The following is a 16,777-nucleotide window of genomic DNA, read 5'->3' as shown; positions in this document are numbered from 1 at the left end:
CACACACAGTCACACACACACACATACACACACACTCACTCACTCACACACACGCACACCTCTCAGAATGACCGCCATGTCAGGATGAAATAGCCCATGCTGTTTGAGTGATAATGCTGTGCTCATCTAGCCATGTGATGAGAGCCCTTCATCCCCCTTAGCCCTCCACTCTGAGACAAAGCTCCCAGCATCAACAGCGGCGTTTAATGGAGCCACACAGCAGCTGCATGAAAGCCAGTTCCCACAGGGTCCCTAACAGGGAGGCTAGTAGCGTAGCAGAGAGGCTAGCGTAAAAAAGAGAAGCCTCTCTCAGGTGATGATGACATCACTCAGGTTTTCACCTCAGTCTTCTCTGAGAGAGGCTGTAGATGGATGACCTGGCTTTCAGAGGACAGAAAGCTGCAGGAGCTTCAACACAGTCTGCTGTGGCACCCTATTCCCTATTTAGTGCACTACTTTTGTAGGCGCAATATTTTTTTGAGTCCTATTGATAAATATAGCTATTTTGCAAGGGAGCTCTGGTTAGATATTTACAGTGTTCTCTAACTTAAACAAACTGATTGTGAGAGCTACATTTTGTCCCTTTCTAAAATAATTACAATGACATTAATAAAGGGAGACGTAATGTCATCTAGAGACCCATCTGTGTCTCAAAGGAGTGCAGCTAAACACATTTGCTTTGACAGCTTTGATAAGTGGGGCCACTAATACGCTGTTTAGAGCCTCAACAAGCCACCGAAGGAAGACAAATTCAATTTGTTCAATCTGACAGGTAGCAATGGGTGAGAGTGATCGCTGTGACTCCAATGGGTTTTCTCCCTGAACTACAAACATCACCTTTTGGCTTTCGCCACTGAAGTGGCTCACTGCGTTTCCCAAAGCGACCGTTTAGACTCATGTTCAGAGGGTTTATATCCATCTTCTAAAAACACGGCTTTATAATAATATGAAACAGGCAAGGACACCAGAGAGCAGGTTCCAGGCGTATGGTTTTCTAGGACAAATAAAGTTATACCTTAGCCATGAAATAAAATACCTAACATTCTTAAATTGGGCCACTGGTTAAAAGCGAGTTCAACCTGAATTATCATATTCACCTAGCAGCACAGTTCATTGCTGTGCTACGATGGAGAATGGGTTGTGCATGTTGTGCATGTATGCTTGTTATATACCAATTTGCCTTTGAAAATAGAGAAGCTGGAAAACAGAGTAATCATTTACAGTTGTGATAAAGTATTAGTGATACAGTGAGAGTGGCTTAGAATTGATTTATGTCTAAGCGCAGAGAGGACTGCAGCTAAACAGGGGCAGACAGGGACAAGAATTTGGCCCTGCATTTTATCCACACCAGCCCACATCACTTTACGTACCACTGACTTGGCAGTACAGTACAGCGTTTCTCAATCAATTTTGTACCAGTGACTGGTCCTCCTCCTTTTTTTACCAGCTCATGTTTAAAACAAATACAATATGTAAAAACACCACTTGAGATACAACTCACCACTATAACTGTTCCTCTGTCTGGAGATACAACTCACCACTTTAACTGTTCCTCTGGAGATACAACTCACCACTATAACTGTTCCTCTGGAGATACAACTCACCACTATAACTGTTCCTCTGTCTGGAGATACAACTCGCCACTATAACTGTGTCTCTGCTTTAGACATTTTGTTTGCCTCCCTGTTGTGCTGTCTCAGCATCTTCTCTGCTGTCACTCTGTCACGATTGACAACTCCATAGTGTCGCCCTCCCGGGGGTTCAAATAACCTTGACCAGAGCCTGGACAACACCCTGTTGTTCTCTGCAAACATCCAAGCAGTGACTCACTCCTGCAGGTTGATACTCTACAACATCCGTAGAATACGACCCTACCTAACACAGGAAGTGGCACAGGTCCTAGTCCAGGCACTTGTCCTCTCCCATCTGGACTACTGCAACTCGCTGTTGGCTGGGCTCCCTGCTTGTGCCATCAAACACCTGATACTTATCCAGAATCCTGCATCCCGTCTGGTGTTCAACCTTCCCAGGTTCTCTCATGTCACCCCACTCCTCTGCACACCCCACTGGCTTCCAGTCGAAGCTCGCATCCACTACAAGACCATGGTGCTTACCTACGGAACAGCAAGAGGAACTGCCCCTTCCTACCTTCATGCTATGCTCAAACCCTACACCCCAACCCGAGCACACCGTTCCGCCACCTCAGGTCTCTTGGCCCTCCCACCGCTACGCTCAGCCCAGTCCAAACTCTTCTCTGCCCTGGCACCCCAATGGTGGAACCAGCTTCCCCCTGAATCTAGGACAACAGAAACTGAGAAATGTTGGGCTGGGGGGAATGGAATGGGGGGTTGGGGTGTAGGCTCACCTCTTTTTGTTTCTCTTATCTATTTTATTATTACAAAATCCTGTGTGATCAATATGATCATTTCTCTGTATATCTACGGGTACATGTGGTATAAACTAAGTGTGTAAATTGACATGACTATTGCACCTGTAACCCCCCCAACAAAAAAAGGACAAAGCAAATAAAAACATGGAAAAAAATGAAATACATCTTAACAGGCCCACAGAGTGCCGGCCATGTCACCTTTTTAATTTTTTTATTTAAATTTTTATTTTTAATGTATTTTTTGTCCGTTTTGGCGAGCCCACCAAATTAAAAAATTGTCCAGCCCATCTGGTATTTGCCAGAATTGCCAGATGGCCAATCCACCCCTGCAGCTACAGTATGTGAAACAGCATGACATATTGTTTTGCAGTACCTCAACAGTCATCCTTTGAGAAGACTATGGTTAGAATTTATAGGGAAATACCTTTTAGGGTGATCTGGGATCATGTGAAAAGGGAATAGGCTAACTGTAAAATATACAATTTCATTGCATTTGTTTATACACTGAGTGTACAAAACATTAGGAGCACCTGCTCTTTCCATGACATAGACTGACCAGGTGAATCCAGGTGAAAGCTATGATCCCTTACTGATGTCACTTGTTAAATCCACTTCAATCAGTGTAGATGAAGGGGAGGAGTCAGGTTAAAGAAGGATTTTTAAGCCTTGAGACAATTGAGACAGGGATTGTGTATGTGTGCCATTCAGAGGGTGAATGGGCAAGACAAAATATTTAGGTGCCTTTGAACGGGGCATGGTAGTAGGTGCCAGGCGCACCGGTTTGTGTCAAGAACTGCAACGCTGCTACAGTAGGTTTATCCACAATTGTGGCGGTTCTGGGGGCAAACAGGGGAGGGGGTGCAACTCAATATTAAGAAGGTGTTCTTAATGTTTGGTGTACTCAGTGTATATAGTACCTTGATGTCTTTGCGCTATGCTACGGGGTATCATCCCCATGCATTGTTAAGGGCTGCTAGCGTCTATGATGCTTTTACTTTACAGATGAAAGAAGAAATCAAAGGGTCTCGTCTGGTTAACAATATCTCTTAATAATCAATTGTCCTATGAAATAGGGTTTACTTTTTATGAAAAATAATAATGCATTGGTTTATGAGGAACTAAAAAGATGACTAGTATGTTCAGAAAGCAAGGAGGGTACTGTAGTGTACTGTACATATTCATAAATACCCACTGAGAGTAAAAAGTCATCCTGAGTGTATATAGAGCAGACTGGTTGCAGTGTTCTAAGAAATTGCAAGAGATCTTTGCTTTTATCGTGTACATGATAAACAATCAAAGCTCAAAATAAAAATAAATACTTTCGAGCCAGTTCTGAGACTATGTCTTGATATAATTGAGACATAGATTGTGTATGTGTGCCATTCAGAGGGTGAATGAGCAAGACAAAAGATTTAAGTGCCTTTGAACGGGGTGTGGTAGTAGGTACCAGGCGCACCGAATTTAGTCTGTCAAGAACGGCAATGCTGCTGGGTTTTCATGCTCAACAGTTTCCGTGTATATCAAGAATGGGTTCATCCAGTCAAATTCACACAACTGTGGGAAGCATTGGAGTCAGCCCTGTGGAATGCTTTCGACACGTTGTAGAGTCCATACCCCGACGAATTTAAGCTGTTTTGAGAGAAACTCAATATTAGAAAATAAAATACTCAGTGTATTTTGTTTGCTCATTCACTGTGTAATTGGTATAAATCAATCTCTCAACAACTAAACATTTCACGCCAACCGCCATGAAATACTGCCCTGTTTTTCATGCCCATACATTATTCACACCCCTTGACTTTTTCCACATTTTGTTGTGTTACAGACTGAATTTAAAATGGATTAAATAGAGATATTTTGTCACTGAGTTACACACAATACCCCATAAAGTCAAAGTGGAATTTTGTGTGTAGAACATTTGAGAAATTAATTTTAAAAAATCAAGGCTGAAATGTCTTGAGTCATTAAGTATTCAACACCTTTGTTATGGCATCCCTAAAGAAGTTCAGAAGTACAAATGTCCTTAACAAATTGCATAATAAGATGCATGGACTCATTCCGTGTTCAATTATAGTGGTTAACATTATTTTTGAATGACTGTACCCCACACATACAATTATCTGCAAGGTCCCTTAATCCAGTAATGAATTTCAAGCACAGATTCAACCACAAAGACCCGGGAGGTTCAATGCCTCACAAAGAAGCGCACCGATTGAGAGATGTGTGTAAAAAAAAAGCAAATGCTGAATATCCATTTGAGCATGGTGAAGTTATTCATTTGGCTTTGGATGCTGTATCAATACACCCAGTTACTACAAAGATACAGGTGTCCTTCCTAACTCAGTTGCCGGAGAGGAAGGAAACCACTCATTGATTTCACTATGGTGATTTTGGTGATGGTGATTTTAAATCAGTTACGGAGTTTAATGGTTGTGATACGAGAAAACTGAGGATGGATCAACATTGTAGTTATGCCATAATACTAACCTAAATTACAGAGTGAAAAGAAGGTATAATAAAAAATTATCCAAAACATGCATCCTGTTTGCAACAAGGCACTAAGGTAGTACTGTAAAGAAATGTGACAAAGAAATTTACTTTTGTCCTGAATACAAAGCATTGTGTCTGGGGCAAATCCAACACAACATATCACTGAGTATCACTCTTCAAATGTTCAAGCATGGTGGTGGCTGCATCATGTTATGGGTATGCTTGTCTAGGGAGTTTTTTAGGATCTTCCTGAGTGGCCTAGCTACAGTTTTGACTTGAATTGGCTTGTGGCTTATGGCAAGACCTAAAAATTGCTGTCTAGCAATGATCAACAATCTACTTGACAGAGGTTGAAGAATTTTTAAAAGAATAATGGACAAATATTGTACAATCCAGGCGTGCAAAGCTCTTAGAGACTTACCCCAAAAGACACAGCTGTAGTCGTCGCTAAAAGTACTACTGCAAAGTATTGACACGGGTGTGAATACTTATGTAAATTAGATATTTCTGTATTTCGTTGTTAACAAATGTGCAACAATTTACAAAAACATGTTTTCAATTTGTCATTATGGGGTAGTGGTGAGAAAATGTAGATCTGTGAGAAAAAAGAAAAAAAGAGAAAAAAATTAAAACAAATTCTTTCTGTAACACACCAAAATGTGAAACAAGTCAAGGGGTATGAATACTTTCTGAAGGCACTGTACGTGCAGCCAATCATAAATATTTGTGTAGTCACCCAAGGCCATTAGAAAGGTGTTAATTTCCAGATTAGGCTGTGTTTCTGTCTCTCCTCTCTCCCCTGTGTCTCTATGTCTCTGTGTGTCTCTGTCTCTTTGTGTCTGTCTCTACTCTCTCGTACATTTTTCTGTATACCACTGTGTCTCTCCTCTGTGCCTCTGTGTATGTCTCTCTTCTCCTTTGTGTTTCTGTGTCTCTACTCTCCTCTGTCTGTCTCTGTGTTTCTACTCTCCTCTGTGTCTCTCTGTGTGTCTGTGTCTCTGTGTGTCTCTGTGTCTCTTCTATCCTCTGTGTCTCTCTGTGTGTCTGTGTCTCTGTGTGTCTCTGTGTCTCTTCTATCCTCTGTGTCTCTCTGTGTGTCTGTGTCTCTGTGTGTCTCTGTGTTTCTCCTCTCCTCTGTGTCTCACTGTGTGTATGTGTCTCTGTGTGTCTGTCTCTTCTATCCTCTGTGTCTCTCTGTGTGTCTGTGTCTCTGTGTGTCTGTCTGTCCTCTCTCCTTTCTGTCTCTGTGTGTCTCTGTGTCTCTCCTCTCCTCTCCTCTGTGTCTCTCTGTGTGTCTCTGTGTGTCTCTGTGTCTCTCCTCTCCTCTGTGTCTCTCTGTGTGTCTCTCTGTGTGTCTGGGTCTCTCCGCTCCTCAGCAATGGCAGTAGTGATTTATTCTTCTGCTGTTGGCTCTGTCTGTCCTGCTGTCTTCAGCAGAATCGCTGCATGCTGGCTTTTCTCTGAACACACCTCTCCTCTCGTCTCACAGCGCAATACACACATACATACATACATACACACACACCTCCTCTCCTCCTCTCCAGCACAGTGCAGGCTAGCAGTATAGTAATGCATTCAGGAAATGATGAAAAGATGTTAGATGTTGGTCCGCCCTACCCCCCTGGGTAGCTGTGATTAATCATAGATTCGTTCCTACTGGTTGGTGTCCTCTGACTTTTTAATCATCACAGAACCCTTCATCTCTCCACCTGCTTTCTCCATCCCCTGCCAACTCTAAGATGTGTGGTTGAAAATGCTGTGGTTTTGGTTATAGTTGCTGTTAGGATGACCACTCTGCACCACGGCTCCTCTGTCAGCCTTGAACTACGGCTGTGAGAGGGGTGTGTAGGCCTGCTCTACACTCTTAGAAAAATGGTTTCCAAAGGGGTTCTTAAGCTGTCCCCATAGGATAACCCTTTTTGGTTCCATGTAGAACTATTATGGAAAGGGTTCTACATGGAACCCAAAAGGGTTCTACCTGGAACTGAAAGGGTTTCACCTAGAACCAAAAATGGTTCTTCAAAGGGTTCTCCTATGGGGACAGCCGAAGAACCATTTTAGACTCCAGATAACACCTTTTTTTCTAAGCGTGTAGTGTGGTCCTAGTGTGTGTGTGTAACCATAATCAAAGCAAAGTGGTTCTTGCCAACACATGATTAAGAAGAGACTGTTCAGCTCATGTGGGCCGTCACTATCGGTGCCAGGCAGTACAGTCCCCTCCTAGTCCCCATCCAGGGACAGTAAGGGACCCACACTGCAGCAGTTCTGGACTGGGTTCAGATTACTGCTGTTGTTGGGGGAAATGGATTAGAGATATTAAAAGCAGTAAATGACCACAGGCCCCAGTCAGAGTATGGTTGCGTCCCATTACATCCTATTCCCTTTATAGTGCACTACTTTCTACTCAAAGGTAGTGCACTATAAAGGGAAGATGGGTGTCATTTGGGATGCAGACCGGTTTTTACTTATTCCAAACACCCATTGAAGAAAGACTGATATGTCTAGTAAAACAGAATGGCGAACACAGCAATCTGGCTGATTCTACCAGGCTAGTACTGTACTGTGAAATGTGGGCTAGAGAGGCTTTAGTTTGCATGAGTAAATATAAAGACAGGGTGGTGTTTAATGTCCAGATTAAGTTTATCTCTGACATTTAGAGGCATTAAACAGATCAGATCCAAGGCAAATATTTTTGATCTGTCTGTAAGTAACTAGGCTTTAAAAAAGCACCAAATCAACAGCATCCCACAGCACAGCACCAGAACAGCATGTGATATGCTGCCTGACTGACTGACTGTCATACCTCCTGTTATTTGTCTTAATAAAATGACAAATTCTACAGAACGAAAAAACGTAAAACTAAAAACATTAAACGTCTATGTAATTTTCTCATGCTCAACCATTGTTTACATTACAGGATGTATTCCACCCTGAATATAACAGGTGCAAACTTTCCCACCTGTTCACGCTCAGACGGATGTAAACCTGGCTATTTGTCAACATAATGGACTTTCAGATACCTTTGGCACCTTTTATGTAGCCTCAGCATCTGTAGACCCTGTGTACAAAAGTAATGAGGGGAATTTAACTGGTGTTAGCATATATGTAGGCCTAGATACGAGCACAGTAGTGAAACTGACAATATACAGCCATATGGCCTGAGTTCACCTGAGTGCACTGCCTGCAACTGACCATGAAAATGACAGTTACTGACCATGGCAATGACAGTTAATGACCATGGCAATGACAGTTACTTACCAAGGCAATAACAGTTACTGACCAAGGCAATAACAGTTAATGACCATGGCAATGACAGTTAATGACCTTGAAAATGACAGTTACTGATAATGGCAATGACAGTTAATGACCATGGCAAGGACAGTTAATGACCATGAAAATGACAGTTAATGACTTTGGCAATGACAGTTAATGACCATGGAATTGACAATTAATGACCATGGCAAGGACAGTTAATGACTATGGCAAGGACAGTTAATGACCATGGCAATGACAGTTACTGACCATGGCAATGGCAGTTAATGACCATGGCAAGGACAGTTAATGACCATGGCATTGACAGTTACTGACCAAGGCAATAACAGTTAATGACCATGGCAATGGCAGTTAATGACCATGGCAAGGACAGTTAATGACCATGGCATTGACAGTTACTGACCAAGGCAATAACAGTTAATGACCATGGCAATGGCAGTTAATGACCATGGCAAGGACAGTTAATGACCATGGCAATGACAGTTACTGACCAAGGCAATAACAGTTAATGACCATGGCAATGGCAGTTAATGACCATGGATATGACAGTTAATGACCAAGGCAATAACAGTTAATGACCATGGTAATGACAGTTAATGACCATGGCAACGACAGTTAATGACCATGGTAATGACAGTTAATGACCATGGATATGACAGTTAATGACCAAGGCAATAACAGTTAATGACCATGGCAAGGACAGTTAATGACCATGGCAATGACAGTTAATGACCATGGCAAGGACAGTTACTGACCATGGCAAGGATAGTTAATGACTATGGCAAGGACAGTTAATGACCATGGCAAGGACAGTTAATGACCATGGCAATGACAGTTAATGACCATGGCAACGACAGTTAATGACCATGGTAATGACAGTTAATGACCATGGATATGACAGTTAATGACCAAGGCAATAATAGTTAATGACCATGGCAAGGACAGTTAATGACCATGGCAATGACAGTTAATGACCATGGCAAGGACAGTTAATGACCATGGCAAAGACAGTTAATGACCATGGTAATGACAGTTAATGACAATGGAAATGACAGTTACTGACTAAGGCAATGAGAGTTAATGACCATGGCAGTGACAGTTAATGACCATGGCAATGGCAGTTAATGACCATGGCAATGACAGTTAATGACCATGGCAAGGACAGTTAATGACCATGGCAAGGACAGTTAATGACTATAGCAATGACAGTTAATCAAATAAAATAAAATCAAATGTGTCTATATAGCCCTTCTTACATCAGCTGATATCTCAAAGTGCTGTACAGAAACCCAGCCTAAAACCTCAAACAGCAAGCAATGCAGGTGTAGAAGCACGGTGGCTAGGAAAAACTCCCTAGAAAGGCAAAACCTAGGAAGAAATTTAGAGAGGAACCAGGCTATGAGGGGTGTCCAGTCCTCTTCTGGCTGTGCCGGGTGGCGATTATAACAGAACATGGCCAAGATGTTCAAATGTTCATAAATGACCAGCATGGTCAAATAATAACAATCGCAGTAGTTGTCGAGGGTGCAACAAGTCAGCACCTCAAGAGTAAATGTCAGTTGGCTTTTCATAGCCGATCATTGAGAGTATCTCTACCGCTCCTGCTGTCTCTAGAGAGTTGAAAACAGCAGGTCTGGGACAGGTAGCACGTCCGGTGAACAGGTCAGGGTTCCATAGCCGCAGGCAGAACAGTTGAAACTGGAGCAGCAGCACGGTCAGGTGGACTGGGTACAGCAAGGAGTCATCATGCCAGGTAGTCCTGAGGCATGGTCCTAGGGCTCAGGTCCTCCGAGAGAGAGAAAGAAAGAAAGAAAGAGAGAAAGAAAGATAGAAAGAGAGACAGAGAGAATTAGAGAGAGCATACTTAAATTCACACAGGACACCGGATAAGACAGGTAAAATACTCCAGATGTAACAAACTGACCCTAGTCCCTCGACACATAAACTACTCCAGCATAAATACTGGAGGCTGAGACAGGAAGGGTCAGGAGACACTGTGGCCCCATCCGATGATACTCCCGGACAGGGCCAAACAGGCAGGATATAACCCCACCCACTTTGCCAAAGCACAGCCCCCACACCACTAGAGGGATATCTTCAACCACCAACTTACCATCCTGAGACAAGGCCGAGTATAGCCCCCAAAGATCTAGGCCATGGCACAACCCAAGGGGGGCGCCAACCCAGACAGGAAGACCACCTCAGTGACTCAACCCACTCAAGTGACACACCCCTCCTAGGGACGGCATGGAAGAGCACCAGTAAGCCAGTGACTCAGCCCCTGTAATAGGGTTAGAGGCAGAGAATCACAGTGGAGAGAGGGGAACCGGCCAGGCAGAGACAGCAGAGCCTTCCAGAGCCTTTCCGTTCACCTTCACACTCCTGGGCCAGACTACACTCAATCATATGACCTACTGAAGAGATGAGTCTTCAGTAAAGACTTAACCTGTCTGGGGTATGTGGGACGATTTCGTCCCACCTACGTAACAGCTACTGAAATTCCAGTGGCGCGATTTTTGAATCGTTAGAAATACTATTACTTCAATTTCTCAAACATATGACTATTTTACAGCTATTTAAAGACAAGAATCTCGTTAATCTAACCCCACTGTCCGATTTCAAAAAGGCTTTACAACGAAAGCAAAACATTAGATTATGTCAGCAGAGTGCCCAGCCAGAAAAAATCAGACAGCCATTTTTCAAGCTAGCATATCATGTCACATAAACCCAAACCACAGCTAAATGCAGCACTAACCTTTGATGATCTTCATCAGATGACACACCTAGGACATTGTGTTATACAATACATGCATGTCTGTTCAATCAAGTTCATATTTATATCAAAAAACAGCTTTTTGCATTAGCATGTGACGTTCAGAAAACGCATAACCCCCGGCAAACTTCCGTTGAATTTACTAACAGTTTGCTAAATTACTCACGATAAACGTTCACAAAAAGCATAACAATTATTTTAAGAATTATAGATACATTACTCCTCTATGCACTCGATATGTCCGATTTTAAAATAGCTTTTCGGATGAAGCACATTTTGCAATAATCTAAGTACATAGCCCGGCATTACAGGGCTAGCTATTTAGATACCCACCCAGGTCAGCCTCCACCAAAATCACATTTCCTATAAGAAAAATGTTCTTACCTTGCTTGTTCTTCATCAGAATACACTGCCAGGACTTCTACTTCAATAACAAATGTAGGTTTGGTCCCAAATAATCCATCGTTATATCCAAACAGCGACGTTTTGTTCGTGAGTTCTAGAATGCTTCTTCCCGGTCTCGCGCATGGCGCATTGGCGTGTCAAAAATGTCTAAATATTCCATTACCGTACTTCGAAGCATGTCAACCGCTGTTTAAAACCAATTTTTATGCCATTTATGTCGTAGAGAAGTGATAATATTCCGACCGGGAGTATGCATTGAGCCTAAACAGCCGAATAAAATTTCTCCTCAGAAGCGACTCATGCACGCGCATCATTCAAAGGTCCTCTGAGCATCCACTTACAAAAGGCGATAATCTGTTTCAACCTGAGGCTCCCTCGTAAACCTTCAGTTATTTCGCGGGCTCTGAGAGCCTATTGGAGCCCTGGGAATTGTCACGTTACAGCTAAGATCCTTACTTTTCAATAAAAAGATGCAAGACGCACGACTCCTTGTCAGACAGGGTACTTCCTGCTTGAAACCTTGTCAGGTTTTTGCCTGCCATAGGAGTTCTGTTATACTCACAGACACCATTCAAACAGTTTTAGAAAATTCAGAGTGTTTTCTATCCAAACCTGAACAATAATATGCATATTCTAGCTTCTGAGTTGGTGTAGGAGGCAGTTAAAAATGGGAACATATTTTTCCAAAATTCTCAATACTGCCCCCTAGCCCAGACAGGTTAAAGGTTGAGACCAAGTCTGTGTCTCTCAGATGGGTAGGCAGACCATTCCATAAAAATGGAGCTCTATAGCAGAAAGCCCTGCCTCCAGATGTTTGCGTAGAAATTCTAGGGACAATTAGGAGGCCTGCGTCTTGTGACCGTAGCGTACGTGTAGGTATGTATGGCAGGACCAAATCGGAAAGATAGGTAGGAGCAAGCCCATGTAATGCTTTGTAGGTTAGCAGTAAAATCTTGAAATCAGCCCTTGCCTTAACAGAGACTTCCAGAGGCCCGGACAACAGGCCATCCGATTTGACACATTGAACTCTATCAGAGAAGTAGTTGGTGTACCAGGCGAGGCAATCATTTGAGAAACCAAGGCTATCAAGTCTGCCGATGAGGATGTGGTGATTGACAGAGTCGAAAGCCTTGGCCAGGTCAATGAATACGGCTGCACAGTATTGTTTCTTATCGATGGCCGTTACGATATCGTTTAGGACCTTGAGCGTGGCTGAGGTGCACCCATAACCAGCTCTGAAACCAGACTGCATAGCGGATAAGGTGCGGTGGGATGGAAATGGTTGGTAATCTGTTTGTTGACTTGGCTTTCGAAGACCTTAGAAAGGCAGGGTAGGATAGATATAGGTCTGTAGCAGTTTGGGTCAAGAGTGTCCCCCCCTTTGAAGAGGGGGATGACCACAGCTGCTTTCCAATCTTTGGGAATCTCAGACGACACAAAAGAGAGGTTGAACAGGCTAGTAATAGGGGTTGCAACAATTTCAGCAGATAACTTTAGAAAGAAAAGTTCCAAATTGTCTAGCCCAGCTGATTTGTAGGGATCCAGATTTTGCAGCTCTTTCAGAACATCAGCTGACTGGATTTGGGAGAAGGAGAAATGGGGAAGGCTTGGGCGAGTAGCTGTGGGGGGTGCAGTGCTGTTGACCGTGGTAGGGGTAGCCAGGTGGAAAGCATGGCCAGCCGTAGAAAAATGCTTATTGAAATTCTAAATTATAGTGGATTTATCGGTGGTGACAAGAGTTTCCTATCCTCAGTGCAGTGGGCAGCTGGGAGGAGGTGTTCTTATTCTCCATGGACTTTACAGTGTCCCAGAACTTTTTTGAGTTTGTGTTGCAGGAAGCAAATTTCTGCTTGAAAAAGCTAGCCTTGGCTTTCCTAACTGCCTGTGTATATTGGTTTCTAACTTCCCTGAAAAGTTGCATATCACGGGGGCTGTTCGATGCTAATGCAGAACGCCACAGGATGTTTTTGTGTTGGTTAAGGGCAGTCAGGTCTGGAGAGAACCAAGGGCTATATCTGTTCCTGGTTCTAAATTTCTTGAATGGGGCATGCTTATTTAAGATGGTGAGGAAGGCATTTAAAAAAAATAACCAGGCATCCTCTACTGACGGGATGAGGTCAATATCCTTCCAGGATACCCAGGCCAGGTCGATTAGAAAGGCTTGCTCACTGAAGTGTTTCAGGGAGCGTTTGACAGTGATGAGTGGAGGTCGTTTGACCGCTGACCAATTATGGATGCAGGCAATGAGGCAGTGATCGCTGAGATCTTGGTTGAAAACAGCAGAGGTGTATTTAGAGGGCAAGTTGGTTAGGATGATAGCTATGAGGGTGCCCATGTTTACGGCTTTGGGGTGGTACCTGGTAGGTTCATTGATAGTTTGTGTGAGATTGAGGGCATCAAGCTTAGATTGTGGTATGGCTGGGGTGTTAAGCATGTCCCAGTTTAGGTCACCTAGCAGCACGAGCTCTGAAGATAGATTGGGGGCAATCAGTTCACATATGGTGTCCAGAGCACAGCTGTGGGCAGAGGGTGGTCTATAGCAGGCGGCAACGGTGAGAGACTTGTTTTTAGAGAGATGGATTTTTAAAAGTAGAAGTTCAAATTGTTTGGGTACAGACCTGGATAGTAGGACAGAACTCTGTAGGCTATCCCTGCAGTAGATTGCAACACTGCGCCCTTTAGCCATTCTATCTTGTCTGAAAATGTTGTAGTTAGGGATGAAGATTTCAGTTTTTGGTGGACTTCCTAAGCCAGGATTCAGACCCGGCTAGTACATCCGGGTTGGCAGAGTGTGCTAAAGCAGTGAATAAAACAAACTTAGGGAGGAGGCTTCTAATGTTAACATGGATGAAACCAAGGCTATTACGGTTACAGAAGTCATCAAAAGAGAGCGCCTGGGGAATAGGAGTGGAGCTAGGCACTGCAGGGCCTGGATTCACCTCTACATCGCCAGAGGAACAGAGGAGGAGTAGGATAAGGGTACGGCTAAAAGCTATGAGAATTGGTCGTCTATGACGTCCGGAATAGAGAGTAAAAGGAGCAGGTTTCTGGGTCGATAAAATAGCTTCAAGGTATAATGTACAGACAAAGGTATGGCAGGATTTCTATCCGAATGTGTTAATAATATGCATATCCTAGCTTCTGAGTTGGTGTAGGAGGCAGTTAAAAATGGGCACATATTTTTTTCAAAATTCTCAATACTGCCACCGTGGCCCGTAGAGGTTAATGACCATGACAACGACAGTTACTGACCAAGGCAATGACGGTTACTGACCATGGCAAGGACAGTTACTGACCATGACAACGACAGTTACTGACCAAGGCAATGACAGTTACTGACCATGGCAACGACAGTTACTGACCATGACAACGACAGTTACTGACCATGACAACGACAGTTACTGACCATGACAACGACAGTTACTGACCAAGGCAATGACAGTTACTGACCATGGCAAGGACAGTTACTGACCATGGCAATGACAGTTACTGACCATGGCAATGGCATTTAATGACCATGACAATGACAGTTACTGACCAAGGCAATGACAGTTACTGACCATGGCAAGGACAGTTACTGACCATGGGAATGACAGTTACTGACTAAGGCAATGACAGTTTCTGACCATGGCAAGGACAGTTACTGACCATGGGAATGACAGTTACTGACCATGGCAATGACCGTTAATGACCATGGCATTGATAGTTACTGACCATGGCAATGACAGTTAATGACCATGACAATCACAGTTAATGACCATGGCAATGACAGTTACTGTTTTGAGAGAATAACAGGCAGGAGACATAGAAACCATAGGTAAAGTGTAGAACAAAATAGGGCAGTTTTTTTTTGTCTATCCTGTCCACTAATTAATGACCCATAGAGATGTAGGAGACAGCTGTATAACTCACCGTTAAACAGAGAGAGAGATGGTGAGCAGAAGAGAACAAGCTCTGTACTCTGTACCCTCTATCTCCCTCTCTACCTGCTTTATCTCTCTCTCCCTGTACACTCTCTCTCTCTCTTTCCCCTCTCTCTCTCTCTTTGCTTTCTTTCTTTCTCTTTCTCTCTCTCTTTCCTCTCTCTCTTTGCTCTCTTTTTCTCTCTTTTCTCTCTCTCTTTGCTTTCTTTCTTTCTCTTTCTCTCTCTCTTTCTTCTCTCTCTCTTTGCTCTTTCGCTCTTTTCTCTCTCTCTCTCTTTCTCTCTCTTTCCTCTCTCTCTCTTTGCTCTCATTCTCTCTCTTTTCTCTCTCTCTCTCTCTTTCCGCTCTCTCTTTTCTCTCTTTCCTCTTTTGCTCTCTTTCTCTCTCTTTTCTCTCTCTCACTTTCCTCTCTCTCTGCTCTCATTCTCCCTCTCTCTCTTTGCTCTTTCTCTCTCTTTTCTCTCTCCCTCCTCTCTTTTTCGTGTCCATCTACTCTCTCTGTTTTGGTCTTTGCAGGACCTTAAACATTGTCACTCAACAGTCAACAGCTATATGAAAATAGCAAGGGCACTCTATGTGACTTTTGCAGAGCATTTAAACAGGGATGACATTGACATATAAAGGCAAACTGTGGTATTTTATAAAACTTGACATGTTGAAAAGATGATGTACTATTTGAACGTGACCTGTCAAATGCTGAGCCTCCTCATTTCACATAATGCTGTTATAATTGTTTGGATTATGTTTGTTAGTTGTCAAAGGCAGAAAGAATGCAGTCAGAGTGCAGTATAACTGCATCCAAAATAACACCATTTTATTTTTTTACGGTGCAGTATAATTGCAGTTAAGCTGCAGTATACTGCAGTTATTCTGCAATTACTGCGTCCAAAATATCAGTCGACTGCAGTTACTGCACTTTTACTTCAATTTCAAGACTGCAATCTTTTTTTGTAAGGTAAAAAAACAAAAAAAAAATCCTATATAGAGCATAACATTTGACCCTATGGGCCCTGGTCAAAAGTAGTGCACTATATATGGAATAGAGTGCCATTTGGGATGCACACCAGCTACTAGGAAGATAGTTCTCATGTCAACAATTCTTGTTTAAATTTCATCAAAAGCAGACTGTTGGAGCCACCATTTGATTGGCATACAAATGTTTTTGTCTTTATCTCATCAGCACAGATACTCATTGAGCTTCTCTGCTTGTGTTTCTGTTTTAGTTTAACTTTGTGGGCAAACTGCTGGGTCCACGCGGGAACTCACTAAAGAGACTACAGGAAGACACGCTCACTAAGATGTCCATTCTGGGGAAAGGATCAATGAGAGACAAAGAGAAGGTAACAGCCAAGTCATTCTCTCCCTCTCTATGTAGTAAAAGACAAGTCCCCTCCCCTTCTCTCCCTCTATCTTATAACAGCCCAATCCCATTCCCTCTCTCTACCTCTCTGTAACGGCCAAGTCCCCTCTCTCGCGCTCCCTCTGTCTCTCTATCTCTCTGTTGTTTGTGTCAGGTTAATTGAG

The 16,777-nt window shown here is 43.1% G+C and overlaps 1 protein-coding gene across 4 annotated transcripts in view; it reads left to right on the top strand.

Annotated features, from left to right (window-relative positions):
* Positions 1-16,777, top strand: part of LOC115175751 (KH domain-containing, RNA-binding, signal transduction-associated protein 3) — a 154,330-nt gene that overhangs the window by 77,433 nt on the left and 60,120 nt on the right. For all 4 annotated transcript variants that reach the window (XR_003872096.1, XM_029735225.1, XM_029735227.1 and 1 more), the window contains exon 3: positions 16,477-16,593. Coding sequence is in view for 3 of the 4 variants with exons in the window: in XM_029735225.1 (XP_029591085.1) it covers positions 16,477-16,593 (117 nt within the window). In the remaining variant the exon portion in view is untranslated. The remainder of the gene's footprint in view (positions 1-16,476; positions 16,594-16,777) is intronic.

Source organism: Salmo trutta, chromosome 36, assembly GCF_901001165.1.
Source record: "Salmo trutta chromosome 36, fSalTru1.1, whole genome shotgun sequence".
NCBI lineage: Eukaryota > Metazoa > Chordata > Actinopteri > Salmoniformes > Salmonidae > Salmo > Salmo trutta.
Note: the sequence above shows the minus strand (reverse complement) of the source record. Positions and strands in the feature narration are given on the sequence as shown.